The sequence below is a fragment of the Cornus florida genome, unplaced genomic scaffold (assembly GCF_030987335.1).
Source record: "Cornus florida cultivar Cherokee Brave unplaced genomic scaffold, ASM3098733v1 CherokeeBrave_3.0.0_Hap2_Chr02, whole genome shotgun sequence".
NCBI classification, from domain to species: domain Eukaryota; kingdom Viridiplantae; phylum Streptophyta; class Magnoliopsida; order Cornales; family Cornaceae; genus Cornus; species Cornus florida.
The window spans coordinates 48,539,633-48,564,133 of record NW_026775572.1 but is presented as its reverse complement, the minus strand read 5'-3'; the positions used below and the strand labels follow the sequence as shown (position 1 = coordinate 48,564,133).

Sequence of the window (24,501 nt, the reverse complement as noted above, 5' to 3'; positions counted from 1 at the left end):
GAGCGGATCCTCATCCGGATCCGATCTAATTAGTCGGATATGGATTGAACAAAAAATCTGATAACTCGGTTACGATCCGAATCCGATAATCCGTTAGCTTAACAAATCGGATATGGATTATACTGATCCGATCTGATAAAAATCCGATTCGATCCGATTGAAATTATATATATAAATAATTTTACACATATATATATATATATCAATACTCCTATTATAATTGTATTAGAGGTAACCCAAAAATCCAAAATAATAATAATGTTATATATAAATATTGTGGTGTTCTCATCCACATGCTAATAAATCTTTTAGTACACATACTAATAAAATCATACTCTTTATAATTATATATATTAGTAAATATTAATTTAATCCAATTTCAAATCTGATCCGAGTCCGAACTAAATAGGATATGGATTGGGACATTTAGTCCAAGAACCCGTTAGTGATCCGAATCCAATAATCCGTTTGCTTAACAAATAGGATATGGATTTGATCGATCCGATCCGAATCCGATCCATTGATAGGAACTTAGTTCGCCTATCGTGCAGGCGGTGGTAGCGTCGTTCGTTGTAGGTCTGAAATTGAGACTCAATTTGTGTTTGTATTCAGTTTACTCATTTTTTGTTTTGTATATGTGGTTTATTTTACATAGTACTTGATTTGGAGAGAGAGAGAGTGGTGGTCTTGATTTGGAGAAAGAGGGGACTATGGAGAGGGGTGGTACTCCAGTTAAGGGAGATGAAGACACACAATGTAAATTGTGTAATATAAGATGTATATAAAATATAAAATTAGTTATATGTGTGTAATAATTGTGATTAAATTACTAATATTTCAGCTATGTAAAATTAGTAACCATTGTTGTGGTGGTGGTGGTTCACCGGAATTTCTAGCCGGAGAGAATGGTGTGGAGAAATTTTGAAGATTCAAGTCTGAAGATGAATATGGCAGTGCTCAAAATGAAAAATGTAGGGGTGTTTTTCGAACGACAGGATCCATTTGCACATTTTGTATATAGTAAGAAAAAATTTTTTACACTTAACCCTAATAATAATAATAATAATAATTGTCTCCCTTCTCTCTCCTCTCTCTTCTTTCTCTTTCTCTCTCTTCATTTCTTTTTCCCTTCAATTTTTTCTTCTTACAGGCGAAGGAGGAGAGAGAGCGAAACCAAAGAGGATGGGCTTGAGCTCGGCATCACACCGTCGCCCGCACGAGGTACAAGACTGGAATTTTCGTTGCTGATAAACACCCATGTTTTTCCCTCGGCCCTGCCATAAAGCCCTCAAAGAGGATGGGCTTGAGCTTGGCGCGAGCGGCATAGATGACCGCTACCGATGATGCAGAGGCGGATCCTCTCTCTTCTTCTTTCTCTCTCCTTTGCCTGTAAGAAGAAAAAATGAAGGGAAAAAGAAAAGGGGAGATAGAGAGAGAGAAGAAAGAGAGGGGAAAGAGAACAAAAAAAAAAAAACAAAAAAACAAACAAACAGAGGGGTTGAACGGGTCAGCCCCTTCGACCCGAAAATATTCTGGTTTGGGTTTTGACAGAACGTAGTTTTTTAAGACATGGGGCTGGCCTAACCCAACCCAACTTCGGGTTGAGATTGGGTTGGGACCGCCCAACTTGCAACCCTTACCACAACAAGAAATGCCCACATTCCACCAGATTGTGGAGCAGGTCATCACCAAATTGTGGAGCAACTCGCCGCGGCGGCCAACCTCCGCGTCTTCTTCCATGACTGCGTGCTCGAAGGATGAGGCGCATCCGTCCTCGTTACCACCAATGCCTTCAACACGGGCGAGCGAGACTCCGACATCGACGGCTCTCTCCCCAGCGACGGCTTAAACGTTGTCATGCGTGCGAAAACCTCCCTCGAGCTCCAGCGCCCCGACATTGTCTCGTGCGCCGATATCCTCACTGTCGCGGCTTGTGTCCTCGTCACCATGGTCGGTGGTCCCTACTACAAAGTCCGTCTAGGCCGGAAAGATGGCTTTGTCTCCAGAGCCTCTGCAGTTGAAAGCAATATTGCCAGGCCTAACATGTCAATTGTTAGGAAACGTGCTAGTTTTAAAAACTTTTCGAGAGATTTAAATTCATAGATCTTGATTCATTACATAGAGACAAGTTTTATGCAAAAATAAAACATGATGTATCATTCAATTAAAAGATTGAATACTTACATCAAGGTTTGAGTAAACCTTAGATCTCTCCTCTAAAGTGAATGTTCTCACTTATTGTAGATTCCTTAGCAAGATGCATTCTTCTTGGATCCCATCTTCTTGGTAATTGTTTTACCTTTAGGAATCACTCATATGCCTCCATGAATAACCTTGGAAAACTAGGCTTGTGGGAGCCTCCATTAGATGAGAACATAAACCCTAATTTTCTAGAGAGAGAAAATATATTCATTTTTCCTTCTACTAAAAATCACATCTAAAATATACATAGATCATGTATATTTATAGGCAACATAAAGGTAAAGAAAAGGAAACAACTAATCTTTCTCAATCTCTAATTCACATGTCTCAAATCTAATATGATTCCAATATCAAGTTGGGCTATGAGTGAGAATCCATTGGGCCTATTATTTTATTGGCTACAATGAATTAATAATTGGCCCGGTCCATGGACCCAATTCAATTAATTCATAAATTAATTTCTACTCCACTAAAAGAAATTAATTGAACTCCAATTAAATAATAAATAACATCTAAGTCAATATTGCACTTTGACCCCTCTATGCATAATTAGTTATCGGATAAATAAAGCCATCAATCCGACTACTTAATTAATATATTTATTTTGGTACCTTTGATTATTTTTGACTCGATCACAATAAAATATTTGTTTGACAAAAATAATAATTTAAATAAATAAATATATAATAAATCATTTTGTCTAAAAATACACGAAGGCCTTCGAATTTACTTTGTGATCAACCATAATCAATACAAAATAAATACAAGTAGCAATGATGCAAATATTGAAAATATAACCCTTTAACTATTAATTACATAACTACCCAAAGTGTCGGTCTAAGGATCCCGAAGAATCCGCCGAACATATCAAAGTAATTATTAATTAATAAAAGAGTCTATAATTTTCTCATACTTAAGAGTCAAATGCCATGACGGTGATAGGGAGCAATTGCATACGACGGCTCTCGCAATATATCTCAACCTAACGCGGATCTAGTTCAAATCTTAATTAATTATGAGTCTATCCATAATTACCGACTATGAACCATTTATGATTACTATTTATATATCATGCATTGATTGCCATTACAAACATATATATAAATATCTCTTGTAATTAAATGGATACTATCAATTCTATAATGAATCGAAATATAATACATTGAATTCACCAATTGTATAAAACATAAATATTTCATAAACGTCAGGAACATATGTCACTTTAATCCAAACAGGAATTTGCTATGCCAGGGCATATAAATCCCAACAGCTCCCACTTGCCCTCATAGCCAATTCAAATTGCACCTAACTCCAATGTTATCCAGATGATGATCAAAATTATTGATCAATAACACCTTTGATAATGGATTAACAAAGTGTGTTCCAATGCAATGTTCTAGCCACAAGTACATTTTCCTCATAGCCAATTCAAATTGCATCTAACTCCAATGTTATCCAGGTGTTGATCAAAACTATTGATCGACGACACCTTTGTTAATGGATCAACAAAGTTGTGTTCCAATGCAATGTTCTAGCCACAAGTACATTTTCTTGTTGGACAATATCATGTAGAACATGATACTTCCTATCAGTGTATTTTGTTCATCTATGGAACATTGGGTCATTGGTTTGAACTACTTCTGCACTATTTTCGCAATATAGCTCGATAGGCAGGCTAGTATGCTCCACAACCTCTAAATCAGTGAGATCAAACCAATAGGCTTCTTTTGCCGCCTTTAAGGCTGCAATATATTCCACCTGCAGGTTTGAGTCAGCAGTTGAAATCTGCTTAACAATCTACCAACTGATTTCTCTTCCATTAAGTGAACATACACTAAGTCATGAATCTCATAGTATCTACTTTTGATTGAAAATCAGAACTAGCATACCTGACTAGGACCATATCATCACATCCATAAATGAGTATGATATCATTAATTCTCCTTAGATACTTAATGATATTTTTCACAACAGACTAGTTGTCAAGTCCAGTATTGGACTGATCTTTACTAACTATCCCTATTATGTAGCGGATGTCCTGTTTGGTATAGACCATGGCATATATGAGACTCTCATATGCCGAAGCATATTGTTCCAGTCTCATTTGCTCAATCTCCTTTGATAGTCTTGAAAAACTACTTACTAGAGAGAGCAATCCATATCAATAAAGCAAGAACTCATTCTTTGAGTTATGCACACCAAACCTGATAAAAACTTTTCCAATGTAGGATTATTAAGATAAGCCTATTTTCCTTTTAACCTGATCTTGCAAAAGCTTGATCCTAGGAATATAGCTTACATCTTGAAAATTCTTCATTTAAAAGTAATTGAACAACTACCTCTTTATCGATGACAAAACTTCCACATCATTCTAAATGAGTAGGATGTCATATATAAATATAGAATCAGAAAAATAATGACATTCCCTTGTACACTCATGATTTATTCACAAAAAAATCTTCTGGTATCTTTTTGTAGATTAACTTGCCTTCCATAAGAATCACCCTACTAGAAAGTTCTACAAGATCCCAGAATTTATTAGAATACATAGATTCCAACTCTGATTTTATAGTAACTCGCCAAAACAATCTGTATCCATATCGGTTCACGCTTCCGTGTAGCTTACTGGGTCCAACTCATGTTTAACAGGGATATCCATAATGGTCTCACTTAAAAACATGATTCTGTTGGATTGGATGATAATCCTCCCACTACATTAATGTACCGATGCAGGAATCTGTGTACAAGATGATGCTGACGCATCAATAGAGAATTCATTTATTATTCTCAATCTCTATAATAAGTGTGTTCAAATGTGGTACATCTGATACTCATACCATATTCTCTAACATTATGCTACTAGGTATGTAATTCATAATATGATCCTCCTATAGATAAACAGTGAGTGTAAATAATCAACTTTTATCATTGAGATCATAAAATAATCCATCCTAGTGACTTAAGAGTAGCTATCAAATCTAGCATGCCTATGATTTGCTTCCAACTTACTTGTCCATATCAAACGCACATGTGCAAAACTACCACATACGTGCATGTGATTCAAACTAAGATTTAGTCAAAAACACAGCTCAACGGTATCCTTGAGACAGACTAAGATGGAATGCAGTTCATAATGCGCATCGATGTCATTAACGCTAAACTCTTAAATGAAAGAGATAATGTGGCATAACTGATCATAGATCTAACCATGTTAAGTGGAATTCTGTTATTCCTATTTGACACCTAAATGCATTTAGCGTCAATTACGGAAAACTGGTACATAATACCCTCATTGACCATATAGTCTTTGTACTATCCCAAGAAATACTCATATCCTCGATCAGATCGAAGTGTCTTGATAAGTTTACCTAATATGTGCTCTACATCAGTCTTAACCTTCTCAGAATATACCAAGAGTTTAAGACTTGTGTTGCATCAGATAAACTTATCCAAAACGTGAGTAATCTTGCTTGGATGTTCATAAGACCACACGTGTCAGTGTGTACCGACTCTAATTGTCCTTTATGTCTATTTCATCTGGCTGATTAAGCCCTAAAAGTTATCTATCCTTCAAAACAGGGTTCACAAGTTTGGTTTAGGCTTCCCTGCCTCACTAGGTAATTAACCTTCATTGACCAATTTTTTAATCTTATTTTGATTGATAACAACCCAAAAATAGACATTAAAAATACAATGAGTCAGAAATAACAATTTTTCTCTTAACATTCAATCTAGAAGATGCAACATTAGTTTTTACATCTTGCAAATCTTAAGAGTTTGTGATTATAGTATATTAACCATCTTTCAATGCACCAGAAGCAATAGCATATCTATTCAATTTTATAAAACCAGTTTTACAAAATAACAACACAGTTTTTATAAACCACAAGTGAAACAAAAATTAGATTGCGTCTAACTTCTGTGCATAAAGATAGTTCTCTAATACTAATATCCTTATACTCTCTAATTTCAGATGTAATACTCCCACTGACCTAACTACAACCTTGGCATCAGGTCAAAAGATAAATATATATCCATATCATCAAGGCTTTTGGATTCCTGAAATCCTTACGATGAATTGCAAACATGTTTAGTGACTCCAGAATCTATCCATCAGGAATTAATAGATGCAACCACATAACATAGCTCAATGATTAAATATATATTTTCCTATGCCACGTCATTGCTTTGACAGTTCGTCCTATAGTGTTTTAGTTAACGGCAAAAGAAACAGTTTCATTCGCCCTCAACATACACTGCCTTATTCCCTTTAACCTTTTAGATACCTATGTTTTGTGCTTACCTAGTCCTATTATCATCCTTCTTCTTTGCTTTGCTCGTCCACTTGGGCCTAGAAGAAGATGGTATAGACTAGGTTAGATTGATAGGAACGCCCAAACTCTTGATTATCCCTTCATCTGTTACCAATTCTATAAGAATATCAGCGAGTGTGAACTCAAACTGATTCCTTATTTAGTTCACTCTAACAGAGTCGAACAAGTTTGGTAACAAGGCAATAATCATGTCAACTTGAAACTTACCACCCAAGTCAGCCCTATTAATCTCCAGCTAATTTTAAATAATAAACAATCATTTTCCAAAATTTGATTTCATACTGGAGTTCCTTAGGCTATCTTGATGCTATTCAAGTCTGATATAGTACTTTAGCATATTCTCTATCTAATATCACCAAAACATCTTATTGACATTTAACATGATACCTGAAGAAAATAAAATAATGTAAATGTTAGCTTTGGAGCGTATTCGAGGTAAACTCTAGAATATTGCACCAATTCATCTCATTTGTCTTATTTCACTTATTCAAAGCATTAATGTTCTCTTGGGTATCTTAAAGTAAAAGGATTAGGTTTTAGGAGTAGTAAATACATTTGTACCACCACGTTGTGAATAAAATATCTAAATTCCTTTTCTAGTCATTATAAATGAAGTCCACATACATTGAAATTAGCAAGCAGATAAAATGGATTAGACATAATTAGTCTGAATATAAATGCATTCATACAATATGCAAGGTGAATTATTAATACTGTCATGCATATTTAAAATTAAAATGAGTTTGTTTACCACATAATATAATAAATCTCAATCGAACAAGAGATCATTATCATTATTGGTGAACAATCCCTTTTAATTAATGTGGGTCCCTCAACTCTGTAGCATAATAAATCAACCAATCAATATGTCAATAACTTATCCTGTTGGAGGAGTTCATTATTACTATTGTAGAGATTCATTTGCTATTAGGTGAGCACTTCCATTAAAATAATATGTGGGTCCCTTAACCACTGCATGAAAAATCGGATAACCAATACACCAATGACTTATTCGGTTGGCGAAGTTCATTATTGTTATTGGCGGGCAAATCACATCATCTCCATATTTCTTAAGACAATGTCTTGTCTATCTATATGAAATGATTCCCGATTATGTTTAGCCTTTCTAAAATCACCTAGTGTAGACCACTCCGTTGGGGAGCTAACACTATTGATTTTAGATTGAGTGTATAACGTTATTAAAGCTCTAACGAAAAATAAAACATTAAATATGTTGTCATTATAATCTAGAATCTTTAAATCATGTGTAGGGCCTTATTTTTAAAGATCTAATTACAATGAACATTTAATATTTTTATTTTCATGAGACAACCATTCTTGTAATATTAAGACTCTTCAAATCATGCGTGGGGCCTTATTTTTGAAGATCTAATTACAATGGTATTAATAACGAAGGCCATGGGGCAATGTATAAAAATCCCCGCTCACACTCAATTTTTTTAATCATTCATAATTAGGGTTTTCATTTTATTCAAATACATGATATGATGCATGCTAAACGTCTTGATTTTAATCCAATTAAATTTAGAAAATATTTGGACTTTAAATGATTCATTAATATTTAATTTGAAGCACACTTTAAAAATAATTTACAAAAATAATTTTTCGTTTCCCAATAAGTGCTCACAAATTAATTAGTAATCAAATCCAATTAATTTTCATAATTTAATTAATATAAATCAAGTCATTTAATTAAATATCATGGATCCAATGCATGAATAATAATAATAAACAATTAATTATTCCATGCATCAATTAAATAAATAAATAACAGACAGAAGTAATTTAAATGGCCAATGGATTCAGCTTTTAACATTTATATGCTCTAAGTAATGCGCGATGGTCTATCATTAGCCGCGTCACATGGGATTATTTCCCATCAATCCTTCTTGATCTCCGGCCAAAACCTTGCCGCCGACAACTCTCCGGTCGCCGGAAAATCGCCGAAAAATTCCAGAAATTAAATTAGGCCTTAAAAAATTCCAGAAAAATTTCGAAAAATTTCTAAAAAATCCCAGAAAATTCCTGAAGCCTAATTTAACCCTCTTGGATGTTCTTGAAGCTTCATAGCATCCTTTGACGAAGATTACATGGCTTTAAAAATATTTACAATTTGAAATACAATGGAAAAAATAAAATTACATCATTGAACTTTCAAACGGCTAAATCAAAGCCTTAATTACATTCATCCAAAGATAAAATTACATTCAATATTCCTATAAGCTTCATCCATGGCCCAAAACACATATCATCATCCATTCACAATTATACATACATCATCATGTATCAATATATATCAATATATTAATTCATACATCAACATACATCAATAAATAAATATATGCATATCAAAATTGGATCCATGAATGATGAATTTTCATAAAATCATGATCTCTAGTAATGAATTAAACCATGCTCTGATACCACTGTTAGGAAACGTGCTAGTTTTAAAAACTTTTCGAGGGATTTAAATTCATAGATCTTGATTCATTACATAGAGACAAGTTTTATGCAAAAATAAAACATGATGTATCATTCAATTAAAAGATTGAATACTTACATCAAGGTTTGAGTAAACCTTAGATCTCTCCTCTAAAGTGAATGTTCTCACTTATTGTAGATTCCTTAGCAAGATGCATTCTTCTTGGATCTCCATCTTCTTGGTAATTGTTTTGCCTTTAAGAATCACTCATATGCCTCCATGAATAACCTTGGAAAACTAGGCTTGTGGGAGCCTCCATTAGATGAGAACATAAACCCTAATTTTCTAGAGAGAGAAAATATATTCATTTTTCCTTCTACTAAAAATCACATCTAAAATATACATAGATCATGTATATTTATAGGCAACATAAAGGTAAAGAAAAGGAAACAACTAATCCTTCTCAATCTCTAATTCACATGTCTCAAATCTAATATGATTCCAATATCAAGTTGGGCTATGAGTGAGAATCCATTGGGCCTATTATTTTATTGGCTACAATGAATTAATAATTGGCCCGGTCCATGGACCCAATTCAATTAATTCATAAATTAATTTCTACTCCACTAAAAGAAATTAATTGAACTCCAATTAAATAATAAATAACCTCTAAGTCAATATTGCACTTTGACCCCTCTATGCATAATTAGTTATCGGATAAATAAAGCCATCAATCCGACTACTTAATTAATATATTTATTTTGGTACCTTTGATTATTTCTGGCTCGATCACAATAAAACATTTGTTTGACAAAAATAATAATTTAAATAAATAAATATATAATAAATCATTTTTGTCTAAAAATACACGAAGGCCTTCGAATTTACTTTGTGATCAACCATAATCAATACAAAATAAATACAAGTAGCAATGATGCAAATATTGAAGATACAACCCTCTAACTATTAATTACATAACTATCCAAAGTGTCGGTCTAAGGATCCCGAAGAATCCGCCGAACAAATCAAAGTAATTATTAATTAATAAAAGAGTCTATAATTTTCTCATACTTAAGAGTCAAATGCCATGACGGTGATAGGGAGCAATTGCATACGACGGCTCTCGCAATATATCTCAACCTAACGCGGATCTAGTTCAAATCTTAATTAATTATGAGTCCATCCATAATTACCGACTATGAACCATTTATGATTACTATTTATATATCATGTATTGATTGCCATCACAAACATATATATAAATATCTCTTGTAATCAAATGGACACTATCAATTCTATAATGAATCGAAATATAATACATTGAATTCACCAATTGTATAAAATATAAATATTTCATAAACGTCAGGAACATATGTCACTTTAATCCAAACAGGAATTTGCTATGCGTGCGAAAACCTCCCTCGAGCTCCAGTGCCCCGACATTGTCTCGTGCGCCGATATCCTCACTGTCGCGGCTCGTGTCCTCGTCACCATGGTCGGTGGTCCCTACTACAAAGTCCGTCTAGGCCGGAAAGATGGCTTTGTCTCCAGAGCCTCTGCAGTTGAAGGCAATATTGCCAGGCCTAACATGTCAATGACACAAATCCTATCTATGTTTTCTTCCAAAGGGTTCACAACACAGGACCTGGTGGCACTAGTTGGTGCACAAATGGCTTCTCTCACTCTTCGCAGTTCAGCGACAGAATCTTCAACTTCAGCAAGACTTCACAATATGATCCATAAATGAACCCTAAATATGCAGAAGCATTACGTAAATTATGTGCTAATTACACAAAAGACTCATCCATATCGGCATTTAGCGACCCCATGACACCGGGTAAGTTTGAAAAGTAAAAATAAAATGGCAATGTGAGGCAATACTTTACATTATAGATGCCCTATAAGCAGAACCAGTATTCAACCATGTCCAAGTGTACAGCATGGTGCAGGAATCACGTCCATCTCACAACTTTTGCTTGCATGGTTTAAAAGTACTGCTGCAATCTTGCGAGTGTGAAAAGTAGAATCATCAACCCAACTTTACCTAGTTTAAGCTTCCCCAGGCTTTTCAGTTATAATAAACCTACTGTAAGCAAAGAATAAAAAAAAAAAAAAAAAAAAAAGTGTTGGCTAAACAAGGTCGTGTCTATTTTGCCCCCCAAAAAGAAAAGGTGTCATAATTTTCACTCTCTTAGCAATGCATCCTCTTGTCCATATTCAAATGAATATCGTACCATTTCTTCTTCTTTGGCCTATGCCTATCCCTAGAGGAATTTTCATCTCTTACTTGGACATCTTCTTTTTCCTCCTTGGATGCACTACTAATCTTGCTTCTACTGTTACTCCGCTTCATTAGTTGAGCAATTGTATAAGAGCCAAGAATTTCATTCCGCTGCATAAGCATCTCATCAATCTGCACAAAAAGAAATAGAACAAGAGTCAAGCATGGTTTCAGTGTGTTTCAACAAATAACGATGCACTCTAACATTATCACCCAGATGAAGTTAGTCTGAGTTTTCAAGCGTTCAACTGACCGCTTGTTTTTCTTGTGCATATCTACTGGTCATCTCTGTGAACTGTGCTAATACCTGTTAAACATACCACATATAAATAAGAAAAACTTTGAGAATCATAAAGGTGAATCATACTGCTGATGTTGAAGCTCAAACCTCTCTGTACTCGGTTTCAAACTTTGAGATTTCAACCCTTTTGGATAAAATCTCAGCTTCCACAGCTCTAAGATTCTCCCTTGCTTCAGTAAAAGGTGCAGCACAAAGAGCTTCTATGGTGTAACTTACGCTGTTAAAAAAGTTGTCACCTGAGAAATGGGTCAGAACATCACCAGCCAGCTAGTTCAAATTGCAGAATCAACGAAATGATACAAGGAAGCCAGACAGGAGATAACTCAAAGAAATACCATAAACAGCAAACACATGGATCCCAGATTGTAGTTTAGTTATTTCACATGGCTGGAACCCGTCCAGGCTTTTAAAGAAGGCTGTGTCTGGATTATTTGCTGCTGCCATCTGGAGCCAAAATACCAAGAATCCAGAGAAAAATGATAAATAAGAATTAGTTTAAAAATAAGAGTTGCCTTAACATTTATTACCAATAATCATCAACTCACAGAATTAATTGGTTGGGTAAAGTGATAAACAGGGAAACCAAGAAAATACATCCCAGCAGATGTGACCTTCCCAGTTTTTGCACTATCCTCCTACACCAAAACAAGTGGAATACAAGTTACTCAAACCGCTGTAATGAAGTGGTATGTGCACTTTGCAAAACGGAAATCATGAGAAAATTCTAAGGTGCAAAGGACTTGCACACACAAATATGAAGAAAAATGTATATTGGAATGCAATTTTGTTAAGCACCTTGAAAAATCTCCATTTTTCAATTCACCCAACCAAAATTACATCTAAGTTCAATAAGGGAGGAAAAAAGAACAAAAAGTGGTTCACTCAAGTCCCTTCTTAATTAAAAAATAATAATTAAAATAGTGACCCAACCATACTAAAAAAAAAAAAATTTGGTTAGAAGATCTCCCCCAATCCACTCTTTGTAACACTACAAACACAATAGACCTATAATAATACCTGAGAATTGCTACGCTGCAAAATTTCTCAAGTAAATTGGTGGAATTTTGGGTTGAAGTGGTAGTAGAAGTGGGTTTCCCAATCTAGCAGGAACTACATTTAGGGAAGTTAAGGCTTATGGTTCAGGTACACTGAGCATTATTTTATATTTTCGAAATCTTCTTCATGCTGAAAGCAGATTGAGTTTGATAATTCAGTCATTCATTTCAGTCATATGAGTTTATAGCTGATTAAGTTTGATAAATATCATACAGGCTCCTTTCTGATTTTCCGAGAACCTCTCTGACAGTTGCAAAGGAGCTTTCATACTCTGTTTCCAAAGAAACAAAAGTAAAGTATTCAGAAAAGCTTTCAAAAGAACCAAATGGATTTCAAAACTCCTTTTGCATGTCATATAGTCAAGATTAAGATAGATGCATGTTAGATAAGCGAAAACAACTGCAGTAGTTATTCATTTCCATAGTATCTATTGTGGTTCTACATTTATAATTCTGTGATCCTAAAAAATGGAAGTAGACTGTTCTAAATTACATCAACAAATTCCTCCTAACAAAAACTCACAACTGACAAAAGGAGAACACTTGGTACCTGCAGTGCAAGGTCTAATCCACCATTTGCATTTTGATCAAAATACAATAGCTGCAAAAACCCCAAGCCGATTAGTAAAACCATTGATGCTGGTGTGTTAGGATATTTTTAAGTAAATATCTTCAAACTATATATATTCAACTGACTGCCAAATTTTTTTTTACTATTTTTTTTTATGTATATTTTGCATCAGCATATAAGAAAAACAGCTGTTCGGAACTTGAAATTTTAAGGGCTTCAAACAAAATGAGGAATATAAAGCTATCAACAAAAGAGAAAATCTGTAGAAAAAGAATGCAGTCAGATCAACTCAAGTGAAAGTTAAACGTTTGTAGTTTGTGTAAGGCCTTCAAGTATGGCAGCCAAAACACAAAAGCTCTATTTGAAATAGAAGGTAAAACTAAGAATACTCGAGAAAATAGGAGGCCTAAGTTCTAGTTCCTCGTTAAATAATAAAAAGCAAACTTCATATGTATCAGGCCACATAGTGACTGTTCTACAAGCTCAGAGAATGACCAACAGGTACACTTTTTGCAAACTTTTGAGGCACAACATCCATCACACTAACACAGCCAAGAACTTGACCCATATTTAAGTGTGAGACACTAGAGCAGACCTGACATTTTAGATACAAGTCACAGAACTATTAAATCATCAAAAGGGGGTCAATAATACTACCTTCTTCAATTCAATCCTACAAGATTTCAGAAAATAATTGAGAATAGAGTTCATACTATCTAAATGACTGCATGAGCTTAAAATGATTTATCACCAGATGTATAAGTTTTGTGTGTAGAGATTATGTAGTTTTCCTGATAAATATGACTGATTCTTGATAAGTAGAATCAGTCATATTTATACCTTTGTAGTCCAGAAATTTAAAGATAAAAACAACTTTATTATATTATTTCTGTATTTTTTAAAATCATGGAAAATAATAAAATTCAGAATGCCAATAAATAACTCTAATTTGAAGTTTTAGAAGTATGAAACAAAAAATTTACATAATGAACTTAACCCAAGCTTCACATGATTAGACAGAGAACTTAAGAGCAGGACAGAGCTAGATTTTTAATGAGAATGACGCTTCGTCTTGAGAAAATGATATTTTTTTTCCTTTGTAATCTGACAACCAATTTTTCTAACAAGTTTAAACTTCTTTGAATTAAATATTTGCAGGCCAAATTTAAATAACTTATCTTTTTATAGTTGATTATAGTTCTTCGTTTTTTCAGATGGAACTTTGAATATCTTTTCATTTATTTTCTAGACTAATATAATTCTAAAAGTGGTCGTTATATTTTCCCAGAAATTCTCTTTTACAGCCAAAACTCGTTTTGCTTAAATTTAACTTCAATATATTGTGCATTTTTAAATCTATTAAATGTTATGGAAATTGAATGTAATTTTTTCAACTTGAAAGCAGACAAATAATCAGCTACAAAGTTATCATTTGGTTAAAAAAAGGTTTAATTAACAATATGGTTTAACTTTGTCCTCAAAAACACAGAAGAACATTCTCTAGAAAAGATTTATGAAATTTTCAGATGAAATGACCAAGAAGAAGACAAAAGAAACTACTAATAAAGAAAGAAAATATGGGGAAAGATAATGAACAGTTAATTTGGAAGGAAATAAAATATGGGATAAGATAAGGGACAATTAATTTTAAAAGACCACCTTATCAATATATATCAAAGAGTGGGATGGAGTATGGGCACATTAGTATAGGGACAGATTATGAGGTGCCATGTTTAAAATATGAAAACCAACACATATTTAATATAAAGGTAACTAAGAGGAATCATGGAGCTTGGGGAGTTCTATGGCCCCTGCCAGCCTCCTTCCTGTGCCCGTGCTTAAGAGCATCATGTTGCACAATTTATATGCAGTTACTTTAAAAATTAACATGACAGATAAAAATAACTTATACAAAAAAATAACTTATACAAACCTTGAATTTGCTTTTGTCTGATGATTGCACCCGGCACACAAATCCAGCTCGTGCTTCTTCCTCTGTAATTATTACAGAGTAGAAGTGAGCGCATTGCTTTTGGACCTGTTAAATAATGCAAAAGATCAATAGGAGCATACCAAATTTAACAACATAAAAGCTGAAACGCAAATAACACGACCTTACCTTTCTAAACACAGGTTGCCCCAGCAGGAGTGGATGAATGACTACTGTACCTTTCAGTGCCTCCTCCAAGACAGTTTCTGAAACAATTGTTTTGATTGGCACACCGAGTTTACTATATGTAGGTTAAAGTAAGAACAGAACAACCTATTATTTCATGGCATGGAGCTTATTATTATTGTTAAAATCAATCCAATAGCAAAAATAAAAGTATGAAGAATGAGAAAGACAGTACAAGGAATTACCTGAAAAGTGCTGCAACTATGGTGTTCACAGTTCCCAAACTCGAAAGATCTACCTCCAGTTCTTGGCTTTCTGATTCAACAGCCTGTGCAAAGGACAATGATGCCACATTAGAACCAAATCTTCAGTCAAACTCTCATAACATAACTGACTGAGACCAAACTAAATCAGAACAGAATTTGAATAAATGCAATAATAGGAATCTTGAAACACTTCCCAAACTAAGCAAATGAACAATTTGCCTCTTTGAAAACAACATCAGAGGCCCTCTTAAATATTAAGATTTTCAATCAATAGGGTATGTTCTTAAATGTCTAACCTCAAAACCAGAGGTGTCATACTGGCACCGTTTGTCTGGATCAGATAAAATATTATAAGAAAAAGTGACCTCCTTAAACATTTCAGCTGCTTTGGGGTCATCTGCATTCTTATCAGGATGGTACCTGAAATCGAAAAATATAAACACTATTAATATATTAATTGGTTCGGAGAGAAGAGAGAGGAACATGCAATGAAAACCAACATATTGCAGCATGCACAATTACTATCTAGGAAAGGACAGGGCTCAAAAACACAAGAGTTTTAACTTATTACAGTTAATGAACATTATAATTTCTCTCTCTCCCTCTCTCTCTCTCTCTCTCTCTCTCTCACACACACACACACAGAGCTTAGAAGGGGGCTCAGGGCTCAAATAACAACTAAGGAGGAACAGAAGATATAACACTCAAGTATCTACCATAGCAGGTTCTCGAATCCATCTGGTGGGCTCTGATGCAAGGCCTGACCGTTTTGGCATCCCAGATGAATTAGCCATCCGATCCGGGCAGTAGCTGTGTTGTCTATAACTGTGAATGAGCTTGCAGTTCCAATCACCTAATCAAGTTTTTAGTTGCCCATATAAGTTCCCAGTGCAGTTGAGAATCAGCCACTTGCCTCTTCACCATAATAATTAGTCTCTAAACTGGATTCAACTATGACAGGCCTGAACCCCTTATCACAGGCCATTTTGAGCCCATGGTAATGCACCCAAAGCTTGGCAAGAATATTGTGCCATTCTCCAATATTATAGGAGAACCCTGCTATCTAATTTCCAAAGTACCCCCTGGCAATGACCGCATTTCCTTTCGAGCATTTATCAATGTTGATTTTAACCCACTAAGTAGGAGGAAACGCCCACACCAGAAACTACTCAGACTTTGGCTTATTAGGACCCACTCCCACTGTCATGTGAGCAAACTAAAGGCCTTGATAAAAATAATTTCTCCCAATCTCTCTTTGGCACTCACTATAAACATCTTCCTCCAAAAATTTATAACTTAAAGCACAAAAGGGCGATTTGTGTACACATTCCAAGTACATTTCTAACTTTTGCACCAATAAGGAAAAGGTATATCAACCCAAATGCATAAAACCCTCAAGTCTTGGTTCACCTCAGAATCAAGCTCGCTGTGCTAATTTGTGCCTTAAATTGTGCGTACTATTCCATCTTATGCCCAATTTGATTACTTGCAGGTGCTATAAAATATTTATAAATTTCTAAAGTGGTGGGAACAGTTATACTTCATTGAGATTTGATATAATTATGTCAAAGGTCAATTAAAATCTCAGTTAGACTACAATTAGTCAAGAAACACAAGAAATTTAAGCACTCTACCACTAGTGAGCTTATAGGGAAGGCAATGAGTAGCTGAGACAACCATAAAATCAAATACACTAACTCTGTCAGGGAGGACATTGTCCAACCATGCAAAGTCAATGAAGTACTTTTTTTATCCATTTTAGCCTATTAAAATTTATACTTCAGTATATACAAGATTGGATAACTTCTAGGTCGATTTATCAAGTCATCTTCGCCCTACTACTTCCTCTCTTATGCACAGTCACGTTCAAGACTATCTTCCAGGTAAACATCTAAGCCAGTATCGTCAAAGCTAAGTTCAGGTACTCCAACAATAAGTTAACCAATGCCCATGTACTCATACCGAATTTCCCAATAAAAATGTATGCTTATTTAAATCCAAACAGACACGTGGACAAGCAGAGAAAAAGGCAAACATCTATAAATCAGAAAGACGGTCTAATTTATCTTTTCCATGCATCAAAATTCTCTTTTAGTACTAAGCAAAATTAAGAGAAAAAAAAAAAAAAAAAAAAATTCAAATCTTAAGTTTCTTTTCGAATTTCCATTTTCCCATCATTTGGGACCTAAAATAATAAAACCCTTTAACATAGTCGAGTCGATTCATACACCTTCAAGAAAACAAAACAATATAATTTTTGTTTGATTCAGTTTTCATTTGTAGAGAAATTAAAATCAAGATACTATTTATCTGTTCTTCGAGTTCTTACAAACTATTTTCAGAAAACTGAACCAAACAATACAAGCGTATCAGAATTAGTCACAATCTTAACATTCAAAAAACATGTTACCAAAATCAAAAACAATATAATGACTTCGCAATTGACATGACAAAGAAAGATCAGTACAAACAAAAAAATAAAACTTTAAAAAACATGACCACGCCAATGATGCTTTTGATATTAGAAATTGATGAACACAGAGGAAAGTAGTAACATATACTTGAGAGCCATTTTACGATAAGCGCTTTTGATCTCCTGATCTGTGGATCTCCGCGAGACTCCGAGAACCTCGTATGGATCTCTCCGAAGCTGCTTCTCCGATTTCGATTGATGAGCCGGCATTTTCTTCACCAAAACACTAGAAAATACACAATTTTTCAAATTTCAAATAATTTTTCAGGAATCCAACGGAGAAAACTGCCTCCTTGACACAATTTTGTACAAAATTTCTTGGAAAGTCGATGTTTTGGAGAGATTATGAGCACCGAAAAACCCTAACGAGGAGAGAAATCACTACATGGGACCTCGAAGCTGGTTAGAGCTTTGGTAGACATGACGTAGGTAGAGAATACGTAGAGAGAGAGAGGAGAGAGAAACAAGAGGGCGACAATTTGGAGGGTAAATTGGGTGGCAGATTTGTTAAGAAATATATACTACAGAGTAGTACCAAACACCCATAAACTATGGGGTTATTGCAGCATACACTCTTCAACTATGAAATATACCAATTAAGCCCCTAACTGTCAAAATAAATTAGATACTTGCTTTTGTCTTAGTCAGTAAACGACACATAACTTTTTCATACATTTAATTCAATTTTTTTTTTAAATTATTTAATAATTTAAAAAAAAAAATCATTTGACTCAATTGCTTTGTTTGTCAAATGATTTTGAGCTATTAAATAGCAAACATCGATGATCAAATGAAAATTAAATTCCTTAAATTTATTAAAAATTTTGAAGTTCAATAAATGAAAAGATGAATCAAATGTTTGTTCACCGACAAGAGGGAGATCAGAAAGTGAACAAGTTCTTTTAAATGTTCTTTATGGTGATCAAATGATAATTGATTGTTTGCGGATTGATTGGTATATTTCATAGTTTAGGGGTTATATTGCAATAAGTTGATAGTTCAAGGGTATTTGGTATAATTTGGCTTAGATGGATATCATATACGCAGTATGTTACAAATTTCAAATTTAATGTGCTTCCTAAATTGTGTAGATTTATGTCATGCAAATGATGCAATTAGGGATTCATATTTTGATTTGATAAAAAAATAAAAAATTAAATAACTATAATTGATATCAAAGTATCAAACAAAACCCATACAATCTTTAAAAGGGTTTACAAGTAAGCCTTCTAACCGAGTGAAGGCCAACACCAAATGTTTCTTAAGAGAGAGAGAGAGAGGCAATATACTAGGTGGAAATTCTAGTGCTAGAATGTTTTAACAATTTTATTTCATTATATTATTTGAAGGGCCAACAAATAAGAAAGTTCATAAAATTATTATTTCTTTATTTTATTAGACTCTTTATCATTTCTATTTTCTTTTATTAGTAAGGCCCTAAAATCATTATTTCCACTATTAATATTTCGTTCTATTCCTTGGCCCATAAAATTATTACTTCCTTATATTATTAAAATTCTTATTTTCTTACCATATCTGATTTGATAATTAAAATAAGAAGTGTTCATTTATTATTGGTTCATATAATAATGAGAATGGTGTACATCCTCACTGATGATAATAATCTAAGTATGGCACATTTACTAAACTCTAACTAAATTATAGCAATTTACTAGTGAGCAAAAATAATTTATTTATTATAAATTTCTTCATTCCACTTTCTATTAAAATTCATAATTCTATCCTTATTTAATTTTTTTCCCCCTCCAAGGCTCCTCCCCCTTCTTCCACGTTTTTCTATCCTTATTTAATTTTTTCAGTTGTATTAATTATGGAATATATATCTAACTAACAATTATGAAAATTAATAACACTTTCAAATTCTGTTATTTACTTTTACTTTCCCCCTCTTCATCTTAACTCATTTAAACAAATGAGCAATTAAATTATTTAAAATAATTAAAAAATTATACAATTTCGAAAGAAAAAAATATTATTGACTTGATCAAATGTGTGAGTTTTATTTAAATAAACATTATTAATATATTAAAAGGCCATTTTTATAATTTTTGCCTATAACTTCGAATTATATTAAGCTGCCTCTGCCATATGACTCGATCCTAATTTCCACCATAATAACTTTTTACGCAATATATAATGAATTATCTTCTCATCTGGGATGTAGCTAGGCAGATTTTTAAAAATACCTTAAAACCAAAATATATTATATATATATATAAATGTAACTTGCTGGCACTACAAACCTTAAATATGATAAGGACGACACAAGTGGAAAATAATTTCATTAACTTGTATTACTTACTGTAGTGAAGATAAGTACATAAATAATGCAAATTAAACCATATAAAATATCTCAAAGTTATACAATATTTACCTTTTCACATATAAATGCTCCAACTCTTAACCTTTTTCCAACCCTTAATTCTCAGACCACGCGAATACAAAAGAAAATTCACAATTAGTTGGGCCATGGAAAAGCTTGGCAACTTCTCTGCACCAAGGTTTCCTTGTTCTTTCTAGTGCCATCACCATAAATTAACATTAAGATAAAATTGCTACTTTCAAGTGTGTTGGGAAGAAAAAATGATTGTTGACTTTTTTTCGATAAATAAGATGCATTGAAGGAGAAAACATTTCAAATAAACATGGCGCATTCCCTAGGAGAAAACATTGGGCCATAAGCGCATAACAAATACAAAACAACAAAAAAATAAGGCAACAAGCCCAAAGTAATAAAACACATCCAGATTGTCCAAGCAGTTGGCCCAATGTGGATATCAGAGTCTCAAATTCTCAAACCCAGTCCATAAGCATGGGCGGGAATTCATCAACAAGTTCTACAGTGTCTTAGCAGAGGTTGGGGATTTGACTATGGCATTTGTGGTTGTGGTTGTGGTTGTGATTGGGGAATGGATGAGGATTGTGGAAATGGGTAAAAGAGGTTCGAGTGGGCTAGTTCGTAGAAGGAGTTGGGTAGGTTCCAATCCTTTGCAATTTCTTGATGGAGAACAATTTGTATCTCACCGAATTGACAATTGCATTGAGTGTCTTTGATGGAGCACCACTCAGATTGCGGAAGATTTTGTTGTTGCGTTCACTCCATATTTGGTAGACAAAGCTTACCAACATTAGCTTCTACATAGTATTTTGCAATCCTTTACTTTTTTGCTTCCAATTTGAAGAAGCCAAAATTAGGAAACTTTACCAAGAACTAGGGTTTGTAATAAACCCACGTTTATGTTGAATTCCATTCCAAACAAATTTCAAGTATAAACATTGATGGAATATGTGGTCATGACTCTCTGCATCACTTAAGCACAATATACATACATTAGGCTGCATCATATAATCCATTGAATGCTTGTCAAGAGTTGATAATTTTTCCTGAATTGCAATCCAGAAATAGAATGGGTGCTTTCGGATTAGATGTTTAAACCATACCAGCTTATGCCAATGTATAGTGGGGAGAGAGGGATAGATGGATGTGATGGTGTGTTTGAGAGAATACCTCTTTGTTGGTGAGGGATCCCATTAGATGAGGTCATTCACTAACAAATTTGGTAAGGTAAGTGTGGTTAGGTCAAAGTGTGGGGATATCAGGTTAGATAAGCTCCTAGACCATGCCCATTGGTTATGAGTGAAGAGTTGAGACACTTTAATAAACCTATTGATGAACAATCCATGTCTATGAAAAGAGTTTGAGTTTTACACCTGATATAGAGGTCAGTTGTCAAAGAATACCAATGTTGAAGAGCCATTGTTAACTTTGTGCTTGATCAAAGGTTGTGCTAAGTGTCTATTTTGTAACAATTTCCTCCAGAACCATGAACATTGATTTGGAATATTGATATCCCAAATGCGTTTCTGTTTGATTAAGTGTTCTTCTGTCCAAGTCCTCCATAAGATGTGTTCTTCATTTGAGCATAAAGTCCATAGGTGTCTCAATATTGCTACATTGTTCCACTTTTGAATATCACGTAGTTCTAATCCACCTGCTTTCTTTGGTGTGCACACATGTTCCTAGTCCACTTTTGCCTTGAATCTATTCATGTTTGGTCCTAACCATAAAAATCTTTTTAGAATTTGAGTAATAAGCTCACACACTTTGATATGTAGTATCAAAATGTTTGTCAAATAGATATGTATACTTAAGAGTGTTGCCTTGATAAGTTGTAGCCTTCTTACAAAGGAAAGTGTTCTAGCAGTCTAATTATTCACTTTAGATAGCATGTTATCTATGCGTGTTTGGCAATCATCAACTGTAAGTCTAGAAGAGATAAGTGGTATGCCAAGGCATCTTACTAGAAAAGAGCCACAAGAGAACTAAAAAATGCTTGAGATTGCCATCATTTCACCATCAGAAAATACCACTAAAAAAGATTTGGCTTTTGTTTAGGTTAGGGGTAAGACCAGAGAGCTTGCTAAAAGTGTGAAGAGAATCTTTAAGGACTTTTGTAGAAATGATATTTGTGACGACCCTGAATTTTACAAGCCCAGTGTGTCCTGTGATGACCTGAAACGGATCCAAAATGCAGAAGTTAAACATGAACAAGTCTATAGAGATATACGTCATCCCTAAGACATAAGAACGACCTTCCGAGGAGTCCCGTGACTCAATAGAAGAAAAACCTGAGCTAGGGTTTCAAAACCCTTCAAGGAATGAACCAAGGGCAAAATAGTCATTCCAAAATGAAATGGGTGCCACCGTGCACACCATTGGAAAGAAAACAAAAAATTAATAAAGTTAGACTCAAGAATCGCTAGATTCGGAGTCCAAATGACAAAGATATAAAAATAGGACAAAGCGGCGTCCTCCGATTTAGAGGTACCACAACCTTATCTCACTAAAACCATCATAACTCTCACTACAGTTGGAGTTTCAGTGTGTGGTTGGTACCATTGAAAATCTGACTTCAAGCTTTTGAATTTAGACTCAAGAATGACCTAATCTGGACCTAAAATGAGCAAATTATGACCATTTGAAGATATGTCATCATGGCAGCCAAACTGAGTCGACTCAGTTGGCAACTGAGTTGGCTCCTTTAGGCTGAGAGCACCAAAAATGACTAAAATGAGGCATGAATGAACCCAATCGGCTCCTTTAAGAACCGAGTCGGCTCGGTTGGGCTGAGAGCAACCCAGTCGACTCTTTTAAGAACCAAGTCGGCTCTTTTGGGTCGAGAGCATGCAAAATGAAGAAAATGATGCCTAGGTGAACCAAGTCAGCTCCCTTGTGAACCGAGTCGGCTTGGTTGAAGAAAGATTCGGCTCCTTTAGGAACCGAGAGCCTGCTGCATCTGATACTTTAGGAAAAAAATGCAGAAAACAGAAAATTGAAATAGAATCGAGATTTCCGAGACTGAGACGATATTTTCTGGAAAAAAGCAATGAAGAAACCCTCACTAAAATCACATTTTCTATGTGACAAAGTCAAGATCGGAATTATTTCTTGAAGGAAAACCCCAAAATGCCCTAAAACTAGATTTTTCAACAAAAATGCAAAATGAGTCCAACTGAGACTCATTTCACCAAGGAAGAGGTTTTGCCCTGAAACGATTATGCACGCAGATGTAACTTACCTATTTAAACGTGCTACAATGATTCACGGCTTAAAAATACTGCCGATGCAAAATTTGACCTATCCAAACCCTAAAGCGTGAAAAATGCCCTTCAAATGCAAAAAAATGCAAGAACCGGACCTAAATGCAATCAAAAGACCATTTGGCCTTTGGCCACACTTCATGCATATTGAATAAGTCCTAGTGGATATGCTTGTGCACACTTTGTACCACCCAATTTGAAAATAAACCCTTAAAGGCTCGAAATTTTTTTTTTTTTTTTTAAGCCCAAAATTGCATTATATGAAACTAGAATACAAAACCTAAAACGAAATGGTGTTTGGCCCTTGGCTACACCTCATACATATTAAATGAATGCCAAATAATGAATTTCATACCCAATGCACACCCCGGTGCAAAAATGACATGTTAAAACACATGGTTTTCATAATATTCTCATTAAAGGCAAAATTCAACATTCATGACATATATGTGATTCTAATAGAAGTTTGGCCCTTGGCCACATATCATATGCACAAAATGAGTGTCAAAAAGTATGCTTAGGCACACATTACAAGTTCCAAGGCAAAAATGATATTTTGACCTAACTATACAATACAACTTAAAAAGTAAAACCCAAACATGCTAATACTTGCATGTGAACAAGAATATAGTTAAAAGAACTTCAATTCAACGAATCAACCTAGGGGTATTGTGCATCCCAAACCAAGGTATTCGTACCTGAAAAACAACCCAATAACTTTGGGGTGAGTAAACAAGTTACTTATTGGGAATGTGCATGCATAGAGCTAACATTTTATACGGTTATCACACTAATGTGAAACAATTCAAAAGGGTCATGCCACTTAACGTCTATATC

At 34.3% G+C, this 24,501-nt stretch overlaps 1 protein-coding gene and 1 pseudogene across 1 annotated transcript; one reads left to right on the top strand and one right to left on the bottom strand.

Moving 5' to 3' along the window:
• Positions 1 to 710: 710 nt before the first annotated feature.
• Positions 711 to 10,833, top strand: LOC132296206 (peroxidase 6-like; annotated as a pseudogene).
• A 251-nt stretch (positions 10,834 to 11,084) lies between these two features.
• LOC132294930 (chaperone protein dnaJ 16-like) lies at positions 11,085 to 18,509 on the bottom strand. Its single transcript, XM_059792961.1, has 11 exons — positions 18,131 to 18,509; positions 15,866 to 15,989; positions 15,549 to 15,631; positions 15,307 to 15,418; positions 15,121 to 15,225; positions 13,167 to 13,217; positions 12,107 to 12,196; positions 11,897 to 12,005; positions 11,649 to 11,797; positions 11,514 to 11,567; positions 11,085 to 11,392 (listed from the first exon to the last, which is right to left on the bottom strand). Exons 1-11 carry the CDS (start codon positions 18,250 to 18,252, stop codon positions 11,171 to 11,173), a joined length of 1,221 nt encoding a protein of 406 aa, XP_059648944.1. The 5' UTR covers positions 18,253 to 18,509; the 3' UTR covers positions 11,085 to 11,170.
• Positions 18,510 to 24,501: the final 5,992 nt, after the last annotated feature.